This window comes from Sturnira hondurensis, unplaced genomic scaffold (assembly GCF_014824575.4).
Source record: "Sturnira hondurensis isolate 20B ecotype Veracruz unplaced genomic scaffold, ASM1482457v3 Scaffold0003090, whole genome shotgun sequence".
Classification (NCBI taxonomy): domain Eukaryota; kingdom Metazoa; phylum Chordata; class Mammalia; order Chiroptera; family Phyllostomidae; genus Sturnira; species Sturnira hondurensis.
The window spans coordinates 2,254,908-2,273,538 of NW_028075721.1; the positions used below are offsets into that span (position 1 = coordinate 2,254,908).

At 58.3% G+C, this 18,631-nt stretch overlaps 3 protein-coding genes across 8 annotated transcripts; 1 reads left to right on the forward strand and 2 right to left on the reverse strand.

Moving 5' to 3' along the window:
- The first annotated feature begins 717 nt into the window (after window positions 1-717).
- MATCAP1 (microtubule associated tyrosine carboxypeptidase 1) lies at window positions 718-8,445 on the forward strand. 2 transcript variants are annotated; one of them, XM_037041544.1, is made up of 8 exons: window positions 718-879; window positions 2,400-2,481; window positions 3,115-3,740; window positions 3,823-3,966; window positions 4,221-4,353; window positions 5,190-5,495; window positions 5,585-5,682; window positions 7,038-8,445. In XM_037041544.1, exons 3-8 carry the CDS (start codon window positions 3,171-3,173, stop codon window positions 7,200-7,202), a joined length of 1,416 nt encoding a protein of 471 aa, XP_036897439.1. In that variant the 5' UTR covers window positions 718-879; window positions 2,400-2,481; window positions 3,115-3,170; the 3' UTR covers window positions 7,203-8,445. The 2 variants fall into 2 exon arrangements, with proteins under 2 accessions (XP_036897439.1, XP_036897440.1); XM_037041545.1 differs by lacking the exon at window positions 2,400-2,481.
- Window positions 8,446-8,660: 215 nt separating this feature from the next.
- Window positions 8,661-12,510, reverse strand: NOL3 (nucleolar protein 3). Of its 4 annotated transcripts, none has more exons than XM_037041562.1 (5): window positions 12,433-12,509; window positions 9,513-9,819; window positions 9,069-9,370; window positions 8,981-9,026; window positions 8,661-8,877 (listed from the first exon to the last, which is right to left on the reverse strand). In XM_037041562.1, exons 2-5 carry the CDS (start codon window positions 9,805-9,807, stop codon window positions 8,870-8,872), a joined length of 651 nt encoding a protein of 216 aa, XP_036897457.1. In that variant the 5' UTR covers window positions 9,808-9,819; window positions 12,433-12,509; the 3' UTR covers window positions 8,661-8,869. The 4 variants fall into 4 exon arrangements, with proteins under 4 accessions (XP_036897457.1, XP_036897459.1, XP_036897456.1 ...); XM_037041564.1 differs by adding an exon at window positions 12,065-12,196 and having other exon boundaries at window positions 8,981-9,370; window positions 12,433-12,502; XM_037041561.1 differs by having other exon boundaries at window positions 8,981-9,370; window positions 12,433-12,510.
- A 590-nt stretch (window positions 12,511-13,100) lies between these two features.
- Window positions 13,101-18,560, reverse strand: HSF4 (heat shock transcription factor 4). 2 transcript variants are annotated; one of them, XM_037041543.1, is made up of 13 exons: window positions 18,260-18,560; window positions 17,183-17,291; window positions 16,976-17,103; window positions 16,753-16,901; window positions 16,421-16,496; window positions 16,217-16,281; window positions 15,618-15,720; window positions 15,012-15,139; window positions 14,659-14,886; window positions 14,051-14,156; window positions 13,894-13,959; window positions 13,693-13,762; window positions 13,101-13,405 (listed from the first exon to the last, which is right to left on the reverse strand). In XM_037041543.1, exons 2-13 carry the CDS (start codon window positions 17,211-17,213, stop codon window positions 13,254-13,256), a joined length of 1,302 nt encoding a protein of 433 aa, XP_036897438.1. In that variant the 5' UTR covers window positions 17,214-17,291; window positions 18,260-18,560; the 3' UTR covers window positions 13,101-13,253. The 2 variants fall into 2 exon arrangements, with proteins under 2 accessions (XP_036897438.1, XP_036897437.1); XM_037041542.1 differs by having other exon boundaries at window positions 16,753-16,877; window positions 17,906-18,560.
- Between the last annotated feature and the right edge of the window lie 71 nt (window positions 18,561-18,631).

Genomic DNA, 18,631 nt, shown 5'->3' on the forward strand with positions numbered 1-18,631 from the left:
AGCCAGCCTCCAGTAGGGGGCGCGGGAGAGGCAATCACACATTGATGTTCACTCCCTCTCTTTCACTCCCTCTCTTTCTCCCTCCCTTCCCCTCTCTCTAAAAATAAATAAAGAAAATATTTCTTAAAAAAAGACAATGCCCTGCCCAGGTAATGCCCAGAGATGTGACCAGATGCCGGGCTCCTCTGGCTCTGCTCTGCCGAGACCCAGCCCTCAGCTATGTTGTGCTGCGCCCTCGGCGGCGGTTTGACGCGAGTTCGCGCGCTTTCGCGAGAGCGCGCGCGCACGCGAGTGCTGGCGTCCCCGGCGTCAACTCCCGGGGGCGGGGCTACCGGCGATAGTTGTTTCGGGGCGGGACGGCGGAGACGAGAAGAGCAGCGAACAGGTCGGGGTGAGGCACCAGGATGGAACCCTTTTACCCCGAGGGGCTGAGAAGGCGCGGGACAGGAACCGCACATCACCCACCAAGGAATCCCCTATTGTCCTCTGGCCCCGCCCTCCATTGAGCGCGCTATTCGCCCCGTCCCCCGCCGTTTATTGGCTGCATGTCACGCCCCTCTTCGATATCTCCGTTCCCATTGGTTCCTCTTCCACGTTATCCTCTCCCAGAGTTTCCTATTGGCGCAGGCCACACCCTCTTATTTGTCACCAGACTCCGCCTTCAGCCTGGGTTCCTCCCCCAGCCATCTTTCATTCATTCTGCATCTAGCGCTGGGTGCTTGGGGCATGGGGGTGAATCAGACCCGTCCCACCCCCTTGGGAGTTCAGGAGATGGTGAGGGCACACGGACCTACGCTACGACAGTGACAGCCTAGGGCGGTAAAGAGGCCGCCTAGGCACTAGGAGCCTCTAAGACGCCTGGAAGGCTTCCCGGAGGAGGTGAGGCCTAAACCAAGCCCTGAAAAATGGGTAGGAGTTTGCTTAAGGGAGATATTGGGAAAGCATTCTTGGCAGAAGGACCTGAGACATAAAAGAAACAGATGTATTTTGATAATTGCAAAGAGGTAAGTGGAAGGAAAGATGAAGGGGGACTGCTCCAGGTAGAGGGGAGGAGACCAGTGAGGCATCCAGGAAAGTGTTCAGTTACTTGAGGGGAGTGTAGCCCAAGGCCTGAAATCTTTTCAAGCAGCTGCTCTCTAGGCGGGGTGAAAGGAATGTGTGTGTGGGGTGCAGGGAGGGGACCAGATCCTGATGGGGAAACAAAGTGCAAGAAAGGAATGAGCCCAGCTATGAAAAGAAGGGCTCTTGGGTTCAGTTATTTACTGAGCAGCTGTTCTGGATACTGTTCTGGGCCCAGGGGACACGCTATGAGCTCTCGAAAGGAGAAAATGGATAACAATTAAATATGCTTAATTCAGATACTGGTATCTGCTACAGAGAACAATAAAGTGAAAAGGCGGGTGAGGAATGGTGGTGGAATAGGGAGAGGATGTCTACTAGTTGATAGGGTGTGTTTTAGGGAGGCTTTTCGTTTCCATTTCAATTGATTCTGAGAGGGAGAGAAACAAAAGGAAACAAAACATCTGTTTGTTGTTCCACTATGTGTCCTGACTGTATGTGTCCTGACCGGAGATCTAACTTGCAATCTTGGCCTATCGGGACTATGCTCAAGCCAACTGAGCTACCCAGGGCTGGGGAGGGAGGCACTTTTCTAATAACGTATTTGTGCAGAAATCTAAAGAATGTGACAGAGTGACCCCTGCTGTTATATGGGGGCCGAGGGCAGCCGTTTCAGACAGGGGACATGTTCAGTTGGAGATGCCTTTTATACATTCCAGTAAAGATGTTGAATCGAGAACTGGTGACACTGGTCTTAAGTTCACAGAAGTCTGGGCTGATGATTTTAAACCCAGGAGAGTGGATCAAGTGCCCCAGGGAGTGAGCACAAATAGAAGAGAGAAGTTTCTAAGTGCGTTACAGTGATAAGAAGTTAGGAAGACAGGGATGGCCAGCAAAGAAGATCGAGAACAAACAGCCAGTGAGGTAGACTTGGGGAGCCAAGTAGAGAACACAGTTTCCAGAATGAAGTGATTAACTGTGTCAGGTGCTGCTAATCAATGTAAAGATCATCGATGACCTTGGTCAGATCAGTTTCAATAGAAATTGGCCAGGAGGGGGGCTATTTAGAGTGAAATTTAAGAGGGAACAGGAAAGAAAGAAATGGAGGCCAAGTGTAGATGACTCTTGACGTGCTGCGCTGTGGTGAGGGGCAGCTGGTGGGAGCAGTGCTATTGCTGGAGGGGTTGGGGTCAAGTGAGGGCTGGGTTTGGTTTGATCTGAAGATGGAGAAATAACAGGATGTGTGTAATCTGGTGGAATGGATCCAGCAGAGAGGAAGATATTGGTGATGTAGGAGATGGAGAAGAGGGGAGAAATACTGAAATTGTGCCCCTGAGCAGGCAAGGGAGTTCAGAGGCTGGAGCTTTCAGTCACTCTCTGGAGAAAAACTGCATTGGACTGAGCCCTGGTCCAGAGTCAGGGGTGAGTGCCCCAACACCAGCCTTGGATGACAACTAGGAAGGGGACAGACTAGAGGTTGGCTTGGATTTGCTAAAGTCTCCCTCTGATCCCCAAAATCTGATTCTAAATTGGGTTTGAACAGATGGCCCAGTGGACAGAGAGCATTCCCGATGGAGGGGCTAGCATAAGCAGGGGGTATGCAGGCATTCCAACTTATTGGGGCCACTTGGACTAGAGGAAGTGGGTGGGGCTGGGGGAGGGGTGGAGCTGAATAATGCCAGAGGTGGAAGGCAGGGAGAAGGTAGTGAGCCCCCTCACCCATCCATCTGGCAGCTGAGGCTGTGTTATACCAGCTTCCGACCAAGGTGGGTGCAGAACACAGGGATTAAAATAAATGAGTAGGGGCCCAGGCTCGGTGCCTAGAGCTCACAGGCTAAGGGTGTTCCGGGAACCACCATCTAGCAGAGGGTATAAGACTCTTCCTCCTGATTTCTCCTAGTCCAGCTTGCTTGGGTAAGCCTGCTGGAGGGAATGGACACCAGGAGGGTGGGGTGAAGGGGCAACCACCCAGATCCTTGGGGACCCCTGGGGACCCTGCTGGTCCTCAGGCCCCACCACTCATGCTGGCCTCCCTGTACCCTTCTGTATCCCCAGAAGTCAACAGTGTGGGGAATTGCAGTGACCCTGCTGGATGTGACCCCCAGAATAGAATGGTTCTGGACTCAGGGGCTCGGGTGTATGAGCAGCCACCCCCCAGCCCACCAGCCAGTCGCTCACCCTTGGGCTATAGCCTGAAGCCCTCAGACGGAGATGGGACACCACCACTGTATCCCTGGCCTCAGTCCCTGGCCTTGCCCCTGGCTCTTTCGGTCTCAGCCCTGCAGCCTCAGCCTGAGCTGCAGTCCTTCTCAGAGCTGCGCTTGGGTCACCGTGGCCACATGCGCCGCAGTGAGAGTACCTACACCGTAAATAGCACTGGCCGGCGCAGGGGTGGCACCCAGGGTCGGGCCCCACCTGGACGAGGACGGGATCCAGGTGGGGGCACCCTGAAGTCTGCGGCCTCCCTGCCTCACATTGCTAAGACTCCAAAGGATGGAGGCCACGGTGCCAGCAGGAGCCCCTGCATGTTGGTTGCCCTGCGGCCAACCAACATGGACCGTGAACGGGACAAGTTCTTCCAGTCCCATTATACCTACAATCCGCAGTTCGAATACCAGGAGCCCATGCCCACGGCTGTGCTGGAGAAGTACTGTGAGGCCTCTGGCCAGTTCATCCATCAGGTCAGTCCAGCCCGCCCATCTCTCCCTGGCCCTGACCCCCCAAGAGGCCCGGACTGACCAACCGCCACGGCCCTGTGTGCAGGCAGTCGGCATCATTGAGGCTGTCCTGGAGAAGTTTGGTACCTACGAACACTTTGAGGCTGTGACTGGGGGCCAGCTGTTGACCAAGTGCCAGATCTGGTCCGTCGTGCGCAAATACATGCAGAAGGAGGGCTGCGCTGGAGAGGTGAGCTTGCCCTGCCTGCCAGGACCCTGTTCTACATGACCCAAACTTGGCTGCCCAGTGGGTGGTGCCAGGCCCAGCTCCACACCTAGCCAGCTGGTGACCCCTGGCCAGCCCTGTCCCTGTCCTAGTAAGGTGGGATCTGGCTCTGAGCAGAGATGGTTCAGCCTGGATGCCCTGTGGCATCATTAGTGGGTACACCTGCATACCGGCCCTAGGGCTGGTGGCCATGGCTCAGGGCACTGCTCCTGCCACAGGTTGTGGTGCAGCTGAGTGAAGATCTGCTGTCCCAGGCAGTGATGATGGTGGAGAACAGCCGACCAACACTGGCCATCAACCTGACCGGAGCCCGTCAGTATTGGCTGGAGGGCATGCTGCGGCACGAGATAGGTCAGGGTGTGGGGAGGTGGGTGGGCGGGTAGGGATGAGAGGGGGTTGGGATGTGGGGGGTCAGTGAGGGGCCCCAGTAACCCCACCCCTCTCTCCCACTTGCTTCTGAGGATGGGCCCTTTCCCTTCATGACCAGTCACCCCCTCCCTTTGGCTCACAGAGGTAGCCCCAACATGCCTGCCTGCTCTCTGGGCTCACCCTTATCTCTCACTCCTCTTTGTGATCTTTTCCTCCCTCCACTTCCTCTCTGATTTCCCTTGACGGTTGGCACAGGCTGCTGAGGCCTGGACAGGCCAGCGGGAGAACCCTGAGAGTCCCACTTGGCCAGCCAATGTGCAGGCCCTTCCAGGGTAGGAATGGAATTGACTGAGGACACCCAGAGCTGGGGATAGGTCAGGCTGGAAAGGAAAGCACGTTGTTACTATTCTTGTCTGTCTGTCCCTCCTCATCAAGGATCCTGTTGCTCTTGGCAAAGGTGGTTTGTTGCTAGGGACATAGGTGTGACTGTCAAAATGATGTGGGCCTGCAGGATGTGGAGGTGGGGTGGGGTGAGTTTCTGCTCCTCTCCATGGGGCTGGGGAGCAGTGTGAGTTTGGGAGACATGTGTGTGTGTGTGTGTGTGTAGCTCTGGATGAGTGGGGGAGGATTCTTGTGTGTGAGACTCTTTGGGCCCGTGGGTGCAGGCTCACTTGAGGTTGGGGTAGGGGTGTCGGGGAAAGCTTATGTGAAAGTCGGAGTTTAGGGGCGTGAGGGTGCACGCGTAAGTATGGGTTAGAGGTCGGGCACGCGAGTCCCTGGATGATCCACCCATCGCTACTTCCCTCATCCTCCCGCAGGCACCCACTACCTGCGAGGCGTGAACAATGCGCAGCAGCCCTGGCACAGCGCTGAGGGCCGGCTGCAGTACGGGCTGCGGCCAGCGAATCCCACCGAGGAGGGCCTGGCCAGCCTGCACAGCGTGCTGTTCCGAAAGCAGCCCTTCCTGTGGCGCGCAGCACTGCTCTACTACACCATCTACCGAGCCGCACACATGTCTTTCCATCAGCTCTTCCAGGACCTGGCGCGCTACGTGCAGGACGCCGACGTGCGCTGGGAGTACTGCGTGCGCGCCAAGCGCGGTCAGACCGACACCTCACTGCCGGGTGGGTACCCGCGTGAGAAGTACCCCGAACTGGGGCAGGGGCAGGGGTGGCTTCAGGTATAGGAGCTCACGGCCCTCCTGTGCCCACAGGTTGCTTCAGCAAGGACCAGGTGTATCTGGATGGCATCGTGCGCATTTTGCGGCACCGCCAGACCATCGATTTCCCGCTGCTTACCTCGCTGGGCAAGGTGAGTGGCCATGGGCCTTCAGAGATCCCAGCCAGCTCTTCCCTTCCTCGCAGTACTCCCTGAGGCTGCAGGGTACCAGGCAGGCAGGTACGGACCCAGCCTGCAGACGCGCATGTGCGGGTACTGCATCTCAAAGGCGCTGATCGTTCCAAACCAAAGGAGCGGTCAGGGCAGCCTAGAGTACTGAGGCTGAAAGATGGTCAGGGACCAAGTCCCAGGCACTGGGTATTTGTGCCAGGCTGAGAGAGGTAAACACCCGAAGCCATGGGGGATCAGAGGAGCTTAAAGCAGAGGGGTGGCACAGGCGTTCCCTTTAGAAGGCTCCCTCTGGATGTCATCTGGGAGGTGGGGCGGGAGAGAGCGACCTGGGGAAGGGAGTGCAGGGGGAAGAGGAGGAGGCCTTTTAAAAAATATGTATGTATGTATTTATTTTTAGAGAGAGGGAAAGGGGGGGAGAAAGAGGAGAGAAACAGATCCATCGCCTCTCCCACACCCCCAGCTGGGGACCTGGCCCACAACCCAGGCATGTGCCCTGGATGAGACTTGAACCAGCGACCTTTTGAACCAATCCTCTGAAAGGAGGAGGCCTTTCTAGCCGCTCCTGCAGCACTGGCGGTGGCCCAGCCGATATGAGTGGTGGCTGTGCAGCTTGAGAGGGAGGGGCAGGCCGGAGAGCTCTTTGGAGAGTGGAATCCCTTGAGTTCAGCGGCCACCCTGAGCGGGAGGGTGACAGATTCCAGTCCCCTCCCTGGAATCTGGCGTAGGGAACTGTCAGGAGAGTGGATACAGGGAGTCTGAAGTGCCTGCGAGCTTCCCAGGAGAAGGTGGTCAGAAGGTGATTGGATCCCCAGGTTTAGAGGTGGGGAGAGCCGGGCTGGAGACAGGTAGGGCATAGCTGATGTAAGACAGCGTTAAGAAAAAGAGCGAACTCCCAGGACTGAGCCTCGGGGCACTAACACTGGGAGCGGATCAGGAGGGAAAGCAGGAAGTGCCAGGAGCAGAGGGCAATGAGTGGTGATGGGTGGAGAGCCGGGATCAGCCAATGGAAAGCCAGGGCCTCTGCCCGCCCCTCAGGCACAGCTTCCTCCCTGCAGGTGTCNTTGGATCCCCAGGTTTAGAGGTGGGGAGAGCCGGGCTGGAGACAGGTAGGGCATAGCTGATGTAAGACAGCGTTAAGAAAAAGAGCGAACTCCCAGGACTGAGCCTCGGGGCACTAACACTGGGAGCGGATCAGGAGGGAAAGCAGGAAGTGCCAGGAGCAGAGGGCAATGAGTGGTGACGGGTGGAGAGCCGGGATCAGCCAATGGAAAGCCAGGGCCTCTGCCTGCCCCTCAGGCACAGCTTCCTCCCTGCAGGTGTCCTATGAAGATGTAGACCACCTGCGTCCCCATGGGGTACTGGACAATACTCGGGTGCCCCACTTCATGCAGGACCTGGCACGCTACCAGCAGCAGCTGGAGCACATCATGGCCACCAACCGGCTGGACGAGGCAGAGCTGGGCCGCCTGCTGCCTGACTGATGTCGGGTGAGGGTTCCGAGGCGTCCCCCAGAACACAAAGATGGCTGCTCTGTGCTTCCATGGCCTGGGTGTTTCTTGGGGAAGCTGGGAGGGCGGAGCATCTCAGGAGGGAGGAGCGGCAACATCAGTGGGTTTGTGTCCCTTGCTGACCTCCCTGGGACCTGGAGACCAGTACATTGGACAAACTCAGGCTGCTCTCCTACCTCTGTCCATTAAGCAGAGGGAAGCCTGGCGGCAGCAGAGAACTTGAACATGGATGGGATTGGGGGGGCGGTTGGGAGCGGAAACTTGTTGTTGCATGAGATGGCTTTGGGTGTCTGCATACCCCAGTCTCCCTCCCTCCACCTGGCCCCTTGGTGCTCCTTTCAGCTTTCATGCTGTCTACCTCTCACTGGGTCCTGGTGGGGGTCTCCCTTCTCCTCAGGCAATTACCTGAGCCTGGGGTCCTTGCTTTCACACAGACTCAAAGGGCAAGGGTCCTGACAGTTAGAGACCCAGCTGGCCTGGGATGTGTTTTCCAGGATTTTGCCTGTCCCGCTACTCAAGTATTTATTCTCTGTTTAAATGCTTGTACTTCCTGAGGCTGGGAGGCAGTAGTGTCCGAAGGTTCAGGGGAGAGAACAGGGCTCCTTTGGAAGGTGCCCATGTTCCTAGCCCTGGTTGCATCTCTCTCTCTCTCTCTCTCTCTCACACACACACACACACACACACACACACACACACAGAGTCCTTTCGGGCTTGTGAGTCGAGCCCTGGAGCTCATCTGGCCCTGCCTCCCCCCACCAACCCCCTCCGGGGACCTCTGCTGTCCCCATGTGTGCCAACACCCTCACAGTGGGTCTGACAGAGGTTGCCACAGCCTGGCAGCAGCCACAATCAAACCTGAGGGGCAGGCCCCTGGTTGCCCCAAGTCGGAGCTCTCCTGGACTGGGAGAGGTACAGAGATGGTTGTGGCTTCTAGTTCCACCTCCGACTCAGCTGTGTGAGGCTGACCCAGTCCCACTCCCACCCTTGGCCTTAGTTTTCCCATCTGTAAAATTTGGAAATGCAGCCAGAAAGTCCTTATTCATCTAGTTAGGGAATACGCACAGACTGACTTCTGTGTGCCAGTTACTGGTCAAACCCTCACTAAGCTCCCAGTCCCTCGAGAAGCCAGACAATTAAAACAATCATTACAATAAGGTGCGTGGTCTTTATCTACCCAAGATCCTTTCTTTTTCCTCTCTCCTAGCTTCGTTTCCCAAGGCTGTCAGCTCTAGCCTTCCCTAACTGGAAAGAGATTCTCCTTCCCTGGCTTTCTGCACCAGGTCCAGGGGCATCCATGGAATAGCGCTGGTGACAACACATGCCCTCAAATGGTCTAGGAAGATAAAAGGGCCCAGGCCAGACCCTTATGGCACTGAGTGCCTGGGTCTTGGATCTCCAGGGGTGCAGCTTGAGCTGTTGACAAAATGGGGCTGAGTGATGGGGCACAGGACTGCCCAGGTCACCTTTATTTCTGGGCCAAGAGTCAGAATCTCAGAGAGCCCAGACCAACCCTCCAGAGTTTATTCACTTCCAGTGAATACCAGGCCTGGTGGAGCCTTGGTGGTGATCCAACTCCGCCCTGACAGGGTCCTGGGTCCTGTTCGGCTTTCATGGGGAGTGGCCTGTCAGTGCTCTGGCCTTCAGGAATCTAGAGATGAAGGGGGAAAGTGGTTGGTCAGCTGGGGCTTGCCCTCTGCCTTCTGGGCCACAACCTCCCACCAACTTGTCACTGGGTTTGTGCAGCGGACCACCTTCAGATTCATCTCCTCCCTCATAGTCCGGCTCCGGCTCCGGCTCTGGCTCCGGCTCCGGCTCCGGCTCCGGCTCTGGCTTGGAGTCGGGTTCTGGATCTGGGTCCAGCTCTGGCTCGGGCTCAGTCTCTGGTTCAGGCTCTGGTTCTGCCTCTGGTTCCGGATCCACTTGCCCTTCCAACTCCGTTTCTGCCCCTTCAGAAGCCTCAGTTTCTAGCTCTGTCTGGGGCTCCTGCAGGGTTCCAGATTGCACTGCCTCGGAGCTCTCTGGACCCCCGGCCTCATCGCAATGTGAAGCTCTGGGCAGCCCAGGGCATGGGGTCCCTGAGCCGGCTGCTTCAGGTGTCCAGTGGCCTGGGCACGGAGGGTCGTAGCTGCGTTCCCGGTATCCTGGGGAGGGGGTGGGAGTGTTTCAAGCTCAGATAGCCCCTTTGCAGTTTCCTCTGCACACTCCCACCTCTAGGGGAGGCCAGGACTCCGCCCCCCATCACGCCCCCTACTCTGATCTAGGCTCCGCCTGGTGCACACTCACCAGTGCCCACGTGCTGCCAGTCCCAGGCAGGGTCAGGGGCGCGTACAGTGCGCTGGGCGCAGCGCAGCAGTTCCTGGCAGGCAACCTCGCCCTTGCTCTGCACCACCAGCAGCAAGCGGCGCACCCTGCGCTCAGCATCTGGCAGCGCATCCAACGCCTCGTACTCAGACCCGGTGAGCACGCCCCGTGCCAGCAGCGCATCCAGCAGCAGCCCAGAGTCCGCCTGAAGCGTCTCTACCAGGCGTTTCCGCTCCCTGTCGATAGTCTCTGACGGTCTCTCCTGCGCGTTGCCCATAGTGGGGGGTACCTGGGGGAAGGGGGACAGGTACTGGGGCTGGGGCCTCCCTGCCCGTGGCCTCTTTCCCAGGGCTCCAGTGAACACTCGTGGCTGGGGTCTAAGTTCACCTCGACCCGGGGAGCAGGACAGCTCCGCAGCACCGAACTCCGTGCTCCGCCTTTCCCATCTGTTCTGTCCTGTCTCCTCCTCCTCAGGCTTCTCCTTGGTGCCCTAAACATCAGCTGTGGCCCTCCTCCCCTCCCCTGTCCTCTCCTCTGCTCTCTCAAGACCCTTATCTACTCTCTGACCCCCATCCCCAACTAGGCCCCATCCTGAATCCCAGTTACCTGCAGATTCTGTGATTTGTTCAGACCCAGTTTATCCAAACTAACTTTTCTTTCCCGAACCTGCTTCCTGCCTTAACAGGCAAAGACCCCACACCTGGTTTGCAGCCCAGTCCTTTTCCCGTCTGCTGAATACTTGTCTGTCATCCTCACTACTTTCAGAGTCCAGGCTTTCATCTCTGGCTTAGACCCTGCAGAGCCCTGAATCCCCTCTGCAGCTGGAGCACAAAGCGCAGAGGTCCTTCCCTGCTCCTCGCACCCACGGGGAGTGACCGCACCCCTCATCCTGACCTGAGATACGTCTTTCCAGGACAGGACCTACCGCTGCATCCTCACCAGTGCCACCACCACGTTGCAACCCCAGGGTGGTCTCAGGGCCCTTTCTGGTCCCCTAGTGCTTGAACAGGGTTACCTGAATTCTCTTTAGTCCTAGCTCTCAGCAAGTGCTCCTGACATTACCTGAGAACCAGCCGTCTCCCTGCCGCCCTGGGAATGACTCACAGCCATCTCTTGCTTCCTCTTGAAGTACCCAGGGCCCAACTCAAAAAAGCTCCCAACAATGTATTTCCAAATGCTTGCTGAACTTTTCCTGTTTCCTCCATGGAGCCTTCCATTTTGAGATACTGCCTCTACCAATCAGGAATTGATCTGCTTTGCCCACTTATTGACATCTAAGGACAATGACTCGTCCCCTCTTGGATGTCCTGACCCAGGCAGCCAGGCCCCTGGCATCATGGGGCAAAGAGGCCAGGCCCTGGACCACACCCTCTCTTAGTCCATTTCCTCCAGCCTCAGTTTTGTCCACATGGCACCCTCTGGCCCTGCCTTCCCTTTGATTTCCTCTCTCTCCTTGCCTGGCTCCAGGTTTAGGAGAGCAGATTTGGTCCTAACACCCTCCTGCCTTCCAGGTCCTTTATTGCCTATGCCTCCCTGGTCATTTCACCCCTCCTGGCCACAGTGAAGCCTCAACTCTTCCCACAGGCAGGTTGCTGATCGAGACCAGGATGGCCCCTGCCCCTCCTTCTCCACTCCTGTCCCATCTGTGACAAGTGCTGCTCTTCCACCTTTCAGTGAGGCCCCATCCGCAGCCCCCCACAACCGCACCATCCTCACCTGCTCTCCGCCGACAGCCTCTCTGAATACCTCTCACTCCCATCTCATCACCCCCACAGCACAGTAATTTTTGACCACTCAGGGGCAGGATTGATTGTCTCCATTTTACACATGAGAAGACAGTTTTGGCGAGACCAAATGCCAGAACCAGGATCTGACTTGTTCCAACCTGAACTACAATGAGGTCTCCTGACAAGCAGAATGTCAGCCCTAACTGCCTGTCCCCTTCTCCTCCCTGTGCATCAGAGAGAATTCAGCCTATCTCACCTGGCTGCTCTCCCACCCCTCCTAGACACCCAGGGCTTCCCACACTGCCCCCAACCCTCAGCGCCCGGAGAACTCACTATGCCCCTGGCATTTCTGAACCTCAGCAGATGCTGTTCCTTAAGCCTGAAAATACCCTTCCCCTTCTCTCAAGATGTGGACCCATCGTCCAAGACTCAAATAAATGTCCCCTGTCCACGCCAGTGACTGAGTGTGCCCTAGGTAGACTGGCTCCGTCTCACCTCCTGTGTGTGCCCCAGTGAACGGCATGCACCCTCAGCACTGCACTGACTTGCACCCCTGACAGTGTACACGCAGACCCTGTCCCCTCTCAGGTGAGGCTTCCGAAGGCTGTCCTCCAATCACAGGTGCAAGGAGAGGGGACAGAACCCACTTGTGTACAGGTGCAGAGAACAAGGGGGCAGATTGGATTGGCCCCCTCGTTCTCCCTCACTCCTAACCAGGTTATTTTTGTTAGCCTCCTCCTCTTGAGTACAGAAACGCCAGCTAGTCTGGGCCCTCCAAGACTCAATGCTCAGAGGTCAATACCGTACCGAAGTTATGTCCCAGCCAGTCCTTCAAGGGTCACGGGCCAGATCCTTCCTGGGGCACCAGGCAGCTCCAAGTTTGAGGCGTGGAGGGGGGTCTCGGCCCCCCTCCCCACCTGGCTTCCGCGGGGTCTTTTGCTAGGGAACGAGAGGTGGGGGAAACTGCGGGAACCTTTGCCCAGGTGCGACCACAGGCTCTCCCCTGAGCTCCCCTTCAGCCCGTCCCAGAGTTGAGTCCTGCGGAGGGGTGGGGCTCACAGGCCTTGGAGCGCTGCTGGTGGGGGCGCAGATCCCGCCTAATCTCAGTTTTTTTCCCTCCCCCGGCTGGGCGGGGTGGGGCTCCCCGTCTGGTGCGCTCGGAGGGCCCCACTCACCGGTCGAGCCTTGGCAGGGTAGGAGATGACGAGGCAGAAAGGGCTGGGCGGGGTGGATGGGAGCAGCAGCTGCGGTGGGGGAGGGGGGCGGGGCAGCCAGGGCTGCCGGGAACCGGGAGGAGGCAAGGGAGAGCGGGCTTTGTGTTCCGCAGGCGGGAAGGCCAACAGCCGAGGCCACGCATTGCCTGGGCTCATACATGTCCTCCTGGGCTCGGACTACAAGTCCGCTATCCCTCCCAGCTCCAGCGAGGGATGTAAGTCAGCGAGGAGGCAGTGCGGTCCGCGGGCTCACGTACCCGATGCCCACTCTGGGCCTGGCAATTCCCAGGCGCTTTATTCCCATCTTCTCGTCCACCCCTCTTCATCTGTCATTGATACGGCTCAGAGAAGGGGACCAGCTTACCCAGGACCACAGAGAGGATTCATTGCGGAGCTGGGTGACCCCCAAAGCCCCACTTCCGGGAGGGTGCAGTGGCCAGGCACCAGCCCCCATCCCGCGGGAGGATCCGGGCCGAGGCAGGAGAACTAGGAGCAGGCTCCTCCAGCATTCCACTGTCCAGGGGATTCCCCATTAAAGCCCTAGGACCTGAACCCTTCTACGAATGCAAAATCGCCCCTTCTCCCCCATGACTTCTGTGTTCTTCGGTCGGTAGAGAAAAGAGACCAGACACAGGAAAAAATGCGGTTTATGTGCATAACTTGGTAGTGGAAAGGGGTAGCAGGGTTTTCGCTCAGCCTCCGCCAGGGGGCGCTAGGAGACAGACAAGGGCATGAGGCTGCAGGTCATTCCTCAGCCAGGCTGGCTCCAGACTGGAGAGAGGTCACGGGGAGGGGTCAGCCCCCGGTCCCAGCGAGGGGACCTGGCTCTCAGGAGCGCTGTAAATGGTTAAAGCTCCTGGCAGGCTGAGAGCTGGGCCTCCCAAAGCCGCTTGGACGTCCAGCAGGAGTGGTGCCCCAAGAGTGGAGGCCTTCCCTAGGAGGAGCAGGGCTGTGCTCAGCAGGGAGAAACATCCCACTTTCTTCAGGGAAAAAGAGCCCACCCTCCTTGCTTTCTAATCAGCTCGGATGAAATATCCATTCTCAACCTCCCCACTCTGACCCAGTTGTGAGGGGAAGGGTGGCTTAAACAGCTCATTGCAGGGCAGCCTGAATTCAAGGGATGTCCCCCCAAACACAAACTGCCCAGGCCCCCTAATCAGGGTAGCTCTGGCCAAACTTAGCCTTCCCCCAGGTCCTGAGTCACTGCGACCTGACCATTACCTGGGCCTGGAGAATTTAACCCCTTGACTGCCAGCTCAGTGTCATTCTTCGGTGGAACCAAGGGCTGCATCTGCATGGGAGAACCCCATGAAGCAGCTGGGGAAGGGAGCTGCTGGGGCTTTGGCCGAAAGAGAACAACTATGGACCAAAGGGCTTGTCCCAGCAACCCCTAATCCCCTGTCCTCCCCACCCCCATTTTACCAGGGACAGCTCCATGTCCAAGTCCATCAGGGTCCATTCCTGCCCTTGGAGGCTGGGGCCCAGCACCTGGGAGAACTCTGGGTCAGTGATGCCTTTCCCAGGCTGCATGGACAGCCGGACCCCATCAAGCCCCATGCCCTGTGGAAGGTTTACTCACATCCAGGGGTCCTGCAGCCTCCACGGTTTCAGGCGGGGACCGAAGTAACATTGGAGGCTGGAGACTCTCTGGGCACTGCCCCCCCTTCTCCAGGCCCAGAGGCCCCCTGTGCACAGAGGACTGGTGTTGGCCTGCAGTAACTCTCCCAGCCTCAATCAGGTTCCCAAGGAACCTGGATGCATCAGGATCCAAATGTGACAATATCTAGAAAATGCTAGGAGAGGACCCCCTCACACACACATACACACAGAGGGGCGCACGAGAGTGTCTCTGCCTCCTGCCTCTGGCCTGAGGTCGGAGTTGTAGAGCTGGGTCCCCTCCCTCTGCAATTGTCATTGTCGGTGGTTCTTAAACTGTTGTGTACTTTGCAGTCGTTACAACCAATGGGCTTGTTCAAAATGCAGATTCCTGGGCCCTGCCACAGAGACGTTTCCACCCTCCGGGGCCTCTGATGCTGGCCCTCCTTAGAGCAACTCCGAGAAATCAGGTCATATCATAGTACCCAACAGCCCCCTCCGCCACCAAGAGGCAGGCAAGTTTTGGGGGCCTAGTTGGTGCTGGTCTAACTGCCAAAGTGGATCACAGTCAAGAATGGGCTCTCTGCTCACCTGTCAGGTACCTCCCTGGGACCTCTTGGTTCAGGCTGTTGGGCATTTCTGGGCCCCTCGGGGCTGAAGCTTCCTTTCCCTTCCAGGATGGCCTGCACCACAGCCACAGGCAGCAGTGGGGGGGCTGTCACGCAGAAGTCACATTCGTTTGGAGCCAGGGCCAGCCTGGCCTGGCCTTCCCCCCTGGGGCTGGCCGGCTCTTCCTTGAGCAATGCCAGGCCCTTCTCCCTGTGCCAGAGAAAAGCTTCAACCAGACCCCGACACTGACTTCTCCCACACCCCCACAACCCTCTGGGACACCAGGCTCTCCCTGACAGACTCCCTGGAGGACAGCATCTATTTGCTGCTCTTACCTCCTGTCGCCAGTGGAGGGAGAAAGCCTGGACCCTTCAGGGGATGGCGAGTCTCCTGGGATGTCAGAGATGATGGGGCCCCTGGCCCTGTGAGGACTGGTGATACCCAAGGTGGTTTCTGGGAGGGGCTAGAAGTAGAAGATTAGGCCCAACCCTTCACCTCAGGTGCAGAGTGAGCCAGAGCACAAGCAGGACCCACCCGGACCAAGTCTAGGGGGGAAGTTTGGTAGCCCATGTGGGGCAGCCTGGTCTGATGTGTGTGTGGGGAGGGGGGAAAGGCTGCCTTCCATCTCCTCTTTTTTTAAAAAAATTCATTTATTTATTTATTTTTAGAGAGAGGGAAAAGGAAGGAGAAAGAGAGGGAGAGAAACATCAGTGTGTGGTTGCCTCTTACACAGCCCCCACCAGGGATCCTGCCTGCAACCCAGGTCTGTGCCCAGACTGGGAATTGAACCAGTGACCCTTTGATTCACAGGCCAGCACCCAACCACTGAGCCACACCAGCCAGGGCCCATCTCCTCTTTTGGGGGGGAGCAATGGAGAAAAGAAATAGGCTCTCCATAAGCCCAGCTATGCCCTAGGGAAGGGAGGAGAAGCAAAACTTACTGGCTGGATAAAGTAGGGGTCCTGCAAGAGGGCACCAGAGAGGGGGCAGGCACTGAGTTTGGCCGGTGATGGGCAGGAGCTTCCCTCATCCAGCATCAGGGACCTGTGCAGAGTGGTGGGGTCACAGGTTGGGGCCCTCAGTCTGCACCACCTCCCTCCACAGGCCTGAGCCGCCAAGTCAGCAGAGCTGAGGCCTGTTGCCAGGGCATCAGTCACATGCTGAAGGCAGAAGGGGCTCCCCCTCCCCGAGATGGGGGCCCTTTGGGTGTGGAGAGGAGGACGAGAGAACATGGTTTGAGCCCCAGACCCTCTGATGCTTTGGGGTGAGGGGGAAGAGGCTGCTGGGGTAGAAACTTGGGGGTAAGGTCCTGGAACTGAGGGATCAAAGAGTGGGGATTTGGGTAGTGAAGTTGGGTGGGGGGAGAGAGGGAAAGTCCTGGAAGGGGGCTTTTGGGGAGATGGCCATGGGGTGAGGAAGACTGGTGTGTGTGTGGAGGGGGGGTGGGGATTCCTGATGAATGGGTGCCTGTATGAGGCCTCAGGCGGGGATGATGCTGGGTGCGGGAGGGGCAGGTGAGTGTCCTAGCTTTCTCACTCACAGCTTTCTCTTAGCTCCTGCACTGCTGGACCCAGTCTGATGCGGCCCAAAGAGGCACTGGATCAGCTGAAGGGGAAGCAAAGGGTTAAATCATACTTTGGACCTTGCCCTCATCCTTACAAGGCAGTTCCAGATGGGTCAGAGGACTGGGCAGAGGCGGGTATTCAGCAGTGGGAGAGGGAAGCGGGGTAGGGGAGAGGAACACCTTGCCAATGACCCGGTGCTGGCGACCGTGGCTCTGCCTCAATGTCACCACCTCTCTCCACAGGATCTCATTTTGCCTGCGGGAAGGTGTGGGAGGGTGCTGAGGCTTCTGAGAGTTGCCCAGTCGCCGCTTTCCACTGAATGGCAGGCCCCAACCTGAGACCACCTGGATGACCGTCCATCCATAGAAAACCAAGTCCCATGCCCTGGTGCATTTTGTCTGGATGAGGGCGCCAAGGCATGAGAGAGGAAGGAGCTGCCCAGAACCAGTGTACTCTCACCCCTTCCCTACCCTCCTCCACCTCCTCCCCGCGCCCCAGCCACCCCCCGCACTGCCTGAGTTCGCGCAGCCGCTCCTCGGTGCTCTCCTGTGCTCCCCGCAAGGCCTGCACCTCGCCCAGCAGCCGGCCCAGGTCCTCCGGGCGCCAGCGGCCGTCGTCGCTGCGCAGCGCAGGCACCTGCGGTGGGAAGCACCGTCTGGCCTGAGTCACATAAAACATGGCCAGCCGTCCCCCAACCCGCACCTGAGTTTGCTGGTTCCTGCAACCTGCCCCACCTTGCGCCGCACACGCTCCAGTAGTTGCTCCCGGCCACGCAAGAAGCTCGGGTGCTGGAACTCGACATGGTCGCGCTCGGGCCTGAGCAAGCCGCCCTGTTCGATGCTCACCACCTTCCGAAAGCCATCTAGGAAGTGGGGCGTGGAGCCGTAAATCGCCCCATCCCCGAGCACCAAGTCGCCCGACCCCCGGCCTTAGGGACTCACACATATTGAGTTGCCGAACAAAGCTTGCCATGTTGCTGTGCTTGAAGTATTGGGGCAGCACTTCCTTGGCGAAGCGGCTCTGGTCACTTACGAGGAAACTGGTCCCGCCCTGCGGAGAACACAGCCCTCCCACCCACCATGCGGGCGGAGATAGGACGATACCGTGAGCCCATGGCCTGGTCAGTGCTCTGGCACGCACACTCACACACCCAGTCACTCTAGGGACCCAGCCTGTCGCTTAGGAGCACACAGGAAGAGGCCAGGCTAGAACCAATTCTGAGGTCTAGCCTGGGGGCGTCACAATGAATTCCTACTCCAGCCTGACCCAGACTCCCTCTCTGTTCTCAGAAAAGAGATGCAAAGGCCGGGCCTGGAGCCTGGGACAGGTTCCAGACCCGTGATGTGACCCGGAGCTAGGACCAGACCCAGCCCTTCTTTTCTGGCCCCTGTTTTCCGCACAGCCTGATGGGGTGGTGTGAGAACTACATGACCACAAAAAATCTTTCGGGCTTTAGTTCTCCAGAAAGCTCCTACTCTTTCCTTGGCCCCGACGAAGTCACCTCATCTCCATCGCGCACACCCCCTCCAAGATGAACTACCCTGGACCGCCGAACTGAGGGATCCACGGCCCCGTCCCAGGCGGCGGTTGGGTGGAAGTGGGTGTTCAATGACGTGGAGGGATGCTGGGTACCAGTGGGGAAGTCAAGGGGCCCCAGCCCTCACCGGGCTCCAGCGGATCAGGTGGTCGGTGCTCGGGTCGCCCACCAGCGCCCATAGCTTGCCGAGGAAGGCAGGCACGGGGCTGGGGCCGGGCTCTGCGGGCAGCGTGGCTGGCGCTTCCTGCATGGTGCAATCTCGGAGGCTGACCGCTTGGCCTGGGCTGCGAGGGGCTTGTCAAAGCCACGGAAAGCGCTGCGTTTGCCTCCCGCCCCACTCTACTCCGCCTCTCGGCGCTGGGTCAGGTGGGGGCCACGTGCAAACCCGCGGGGCGGGGCTCAGCCCGGGCCACAGCTCCAGCAAACAGAAAGGGCAGGCTGGGATAGGACATGTGTACAGGGGTGCGGGGTAGAGGGATACCTTGGTTCCAGTTTCACCCTTCTCAGACCCGCTGTTTCTCCCATCGTTCTTCGCGAGAAATAGCCAGTGCGCAGCCTGGGGTGGGCTGAGAAAGTCCTAGAAGGCGATGGCCATGGGCACAGTGAAGCCTCGGGCAGAACGGCCAGAGAGGAGTGGTAGAGGGAGGGAGGAGAAGCGCACACCCTCCCGCCGAACCCGTCAGTTCGTCAGCATTCCTAGGACGTGGAGTGTCCCGCCCCTGACTCCCGCAGCTGCATCAGCGCAAGGGACCTTGAGGTCTGGGTCTCTCCTACTCCTGTCTGGATGGCTCCTCCGGACTTCTAGGATCCCTCCCATTCCCCCTTCAGAGCCGACCTGGTCTTTCACGGGACG

Bases quoted from the DNA above. Each gene is read 5' to 3' on its own strand.
- HSF4 (XM_037041542.1), bottom strand. From the start codon at position 18,028: ATGCAGGAAGCGCCAGCCACGCTGCCCGCAGAGCCCGGCCCCAGCCCC. The intron at 14,887-15,011 runs GTAAGAGCAGCA...TCTCTGGCACAG, and splicing joins CCCTCCACTGGCGACAGGAG to GGAGAAGGGCCTGGCATTGC. The intron at 13,960-14,050 runs GTGAGTAAACCT...GAGTTCTCCCAG, and splicing joins AGGCTGCAGGACCCCTGGAT to GTGCTGGGCCCCAGCCTCCA.
- MATCAP1 (XM_037041544.1), top strand. From the start codon at position 3,171: ATGGTTCTGGACTCAGGGGCTCGGGTGTATGAGCAGCCACCCCCCAGC. The intron at 3,967-4,220 runs GTGAGCTTGCCC...CTCCTGCCACAG, and splicing joins AGGAGGGCTGCGCTGGAGAG to GTTGTGGTGCAGCTGAGTGA. The intron at 5,496-5,584 runs GTGGGTACCCGC...CTGTGCCCACAG, and splicing joins GACCGACACCTCACTGCCGG to GTTGCTTCAGCAAGGACCAG.
- NOL3 (XM_037041561.1), bottom strand. From the start codon at position 9,807: ATGGGCAACGCGCAGGAGAGACCGTCAGAGACTATCGACAGGGAGCGG. The intron at 9,371-9,512 runs GTGAGTGTGCAC...CCCCCTCCCCAG, and splicing joins CTGGCAGCACGTGGGCACTG to GATACCGGGAACGCAGCTAC.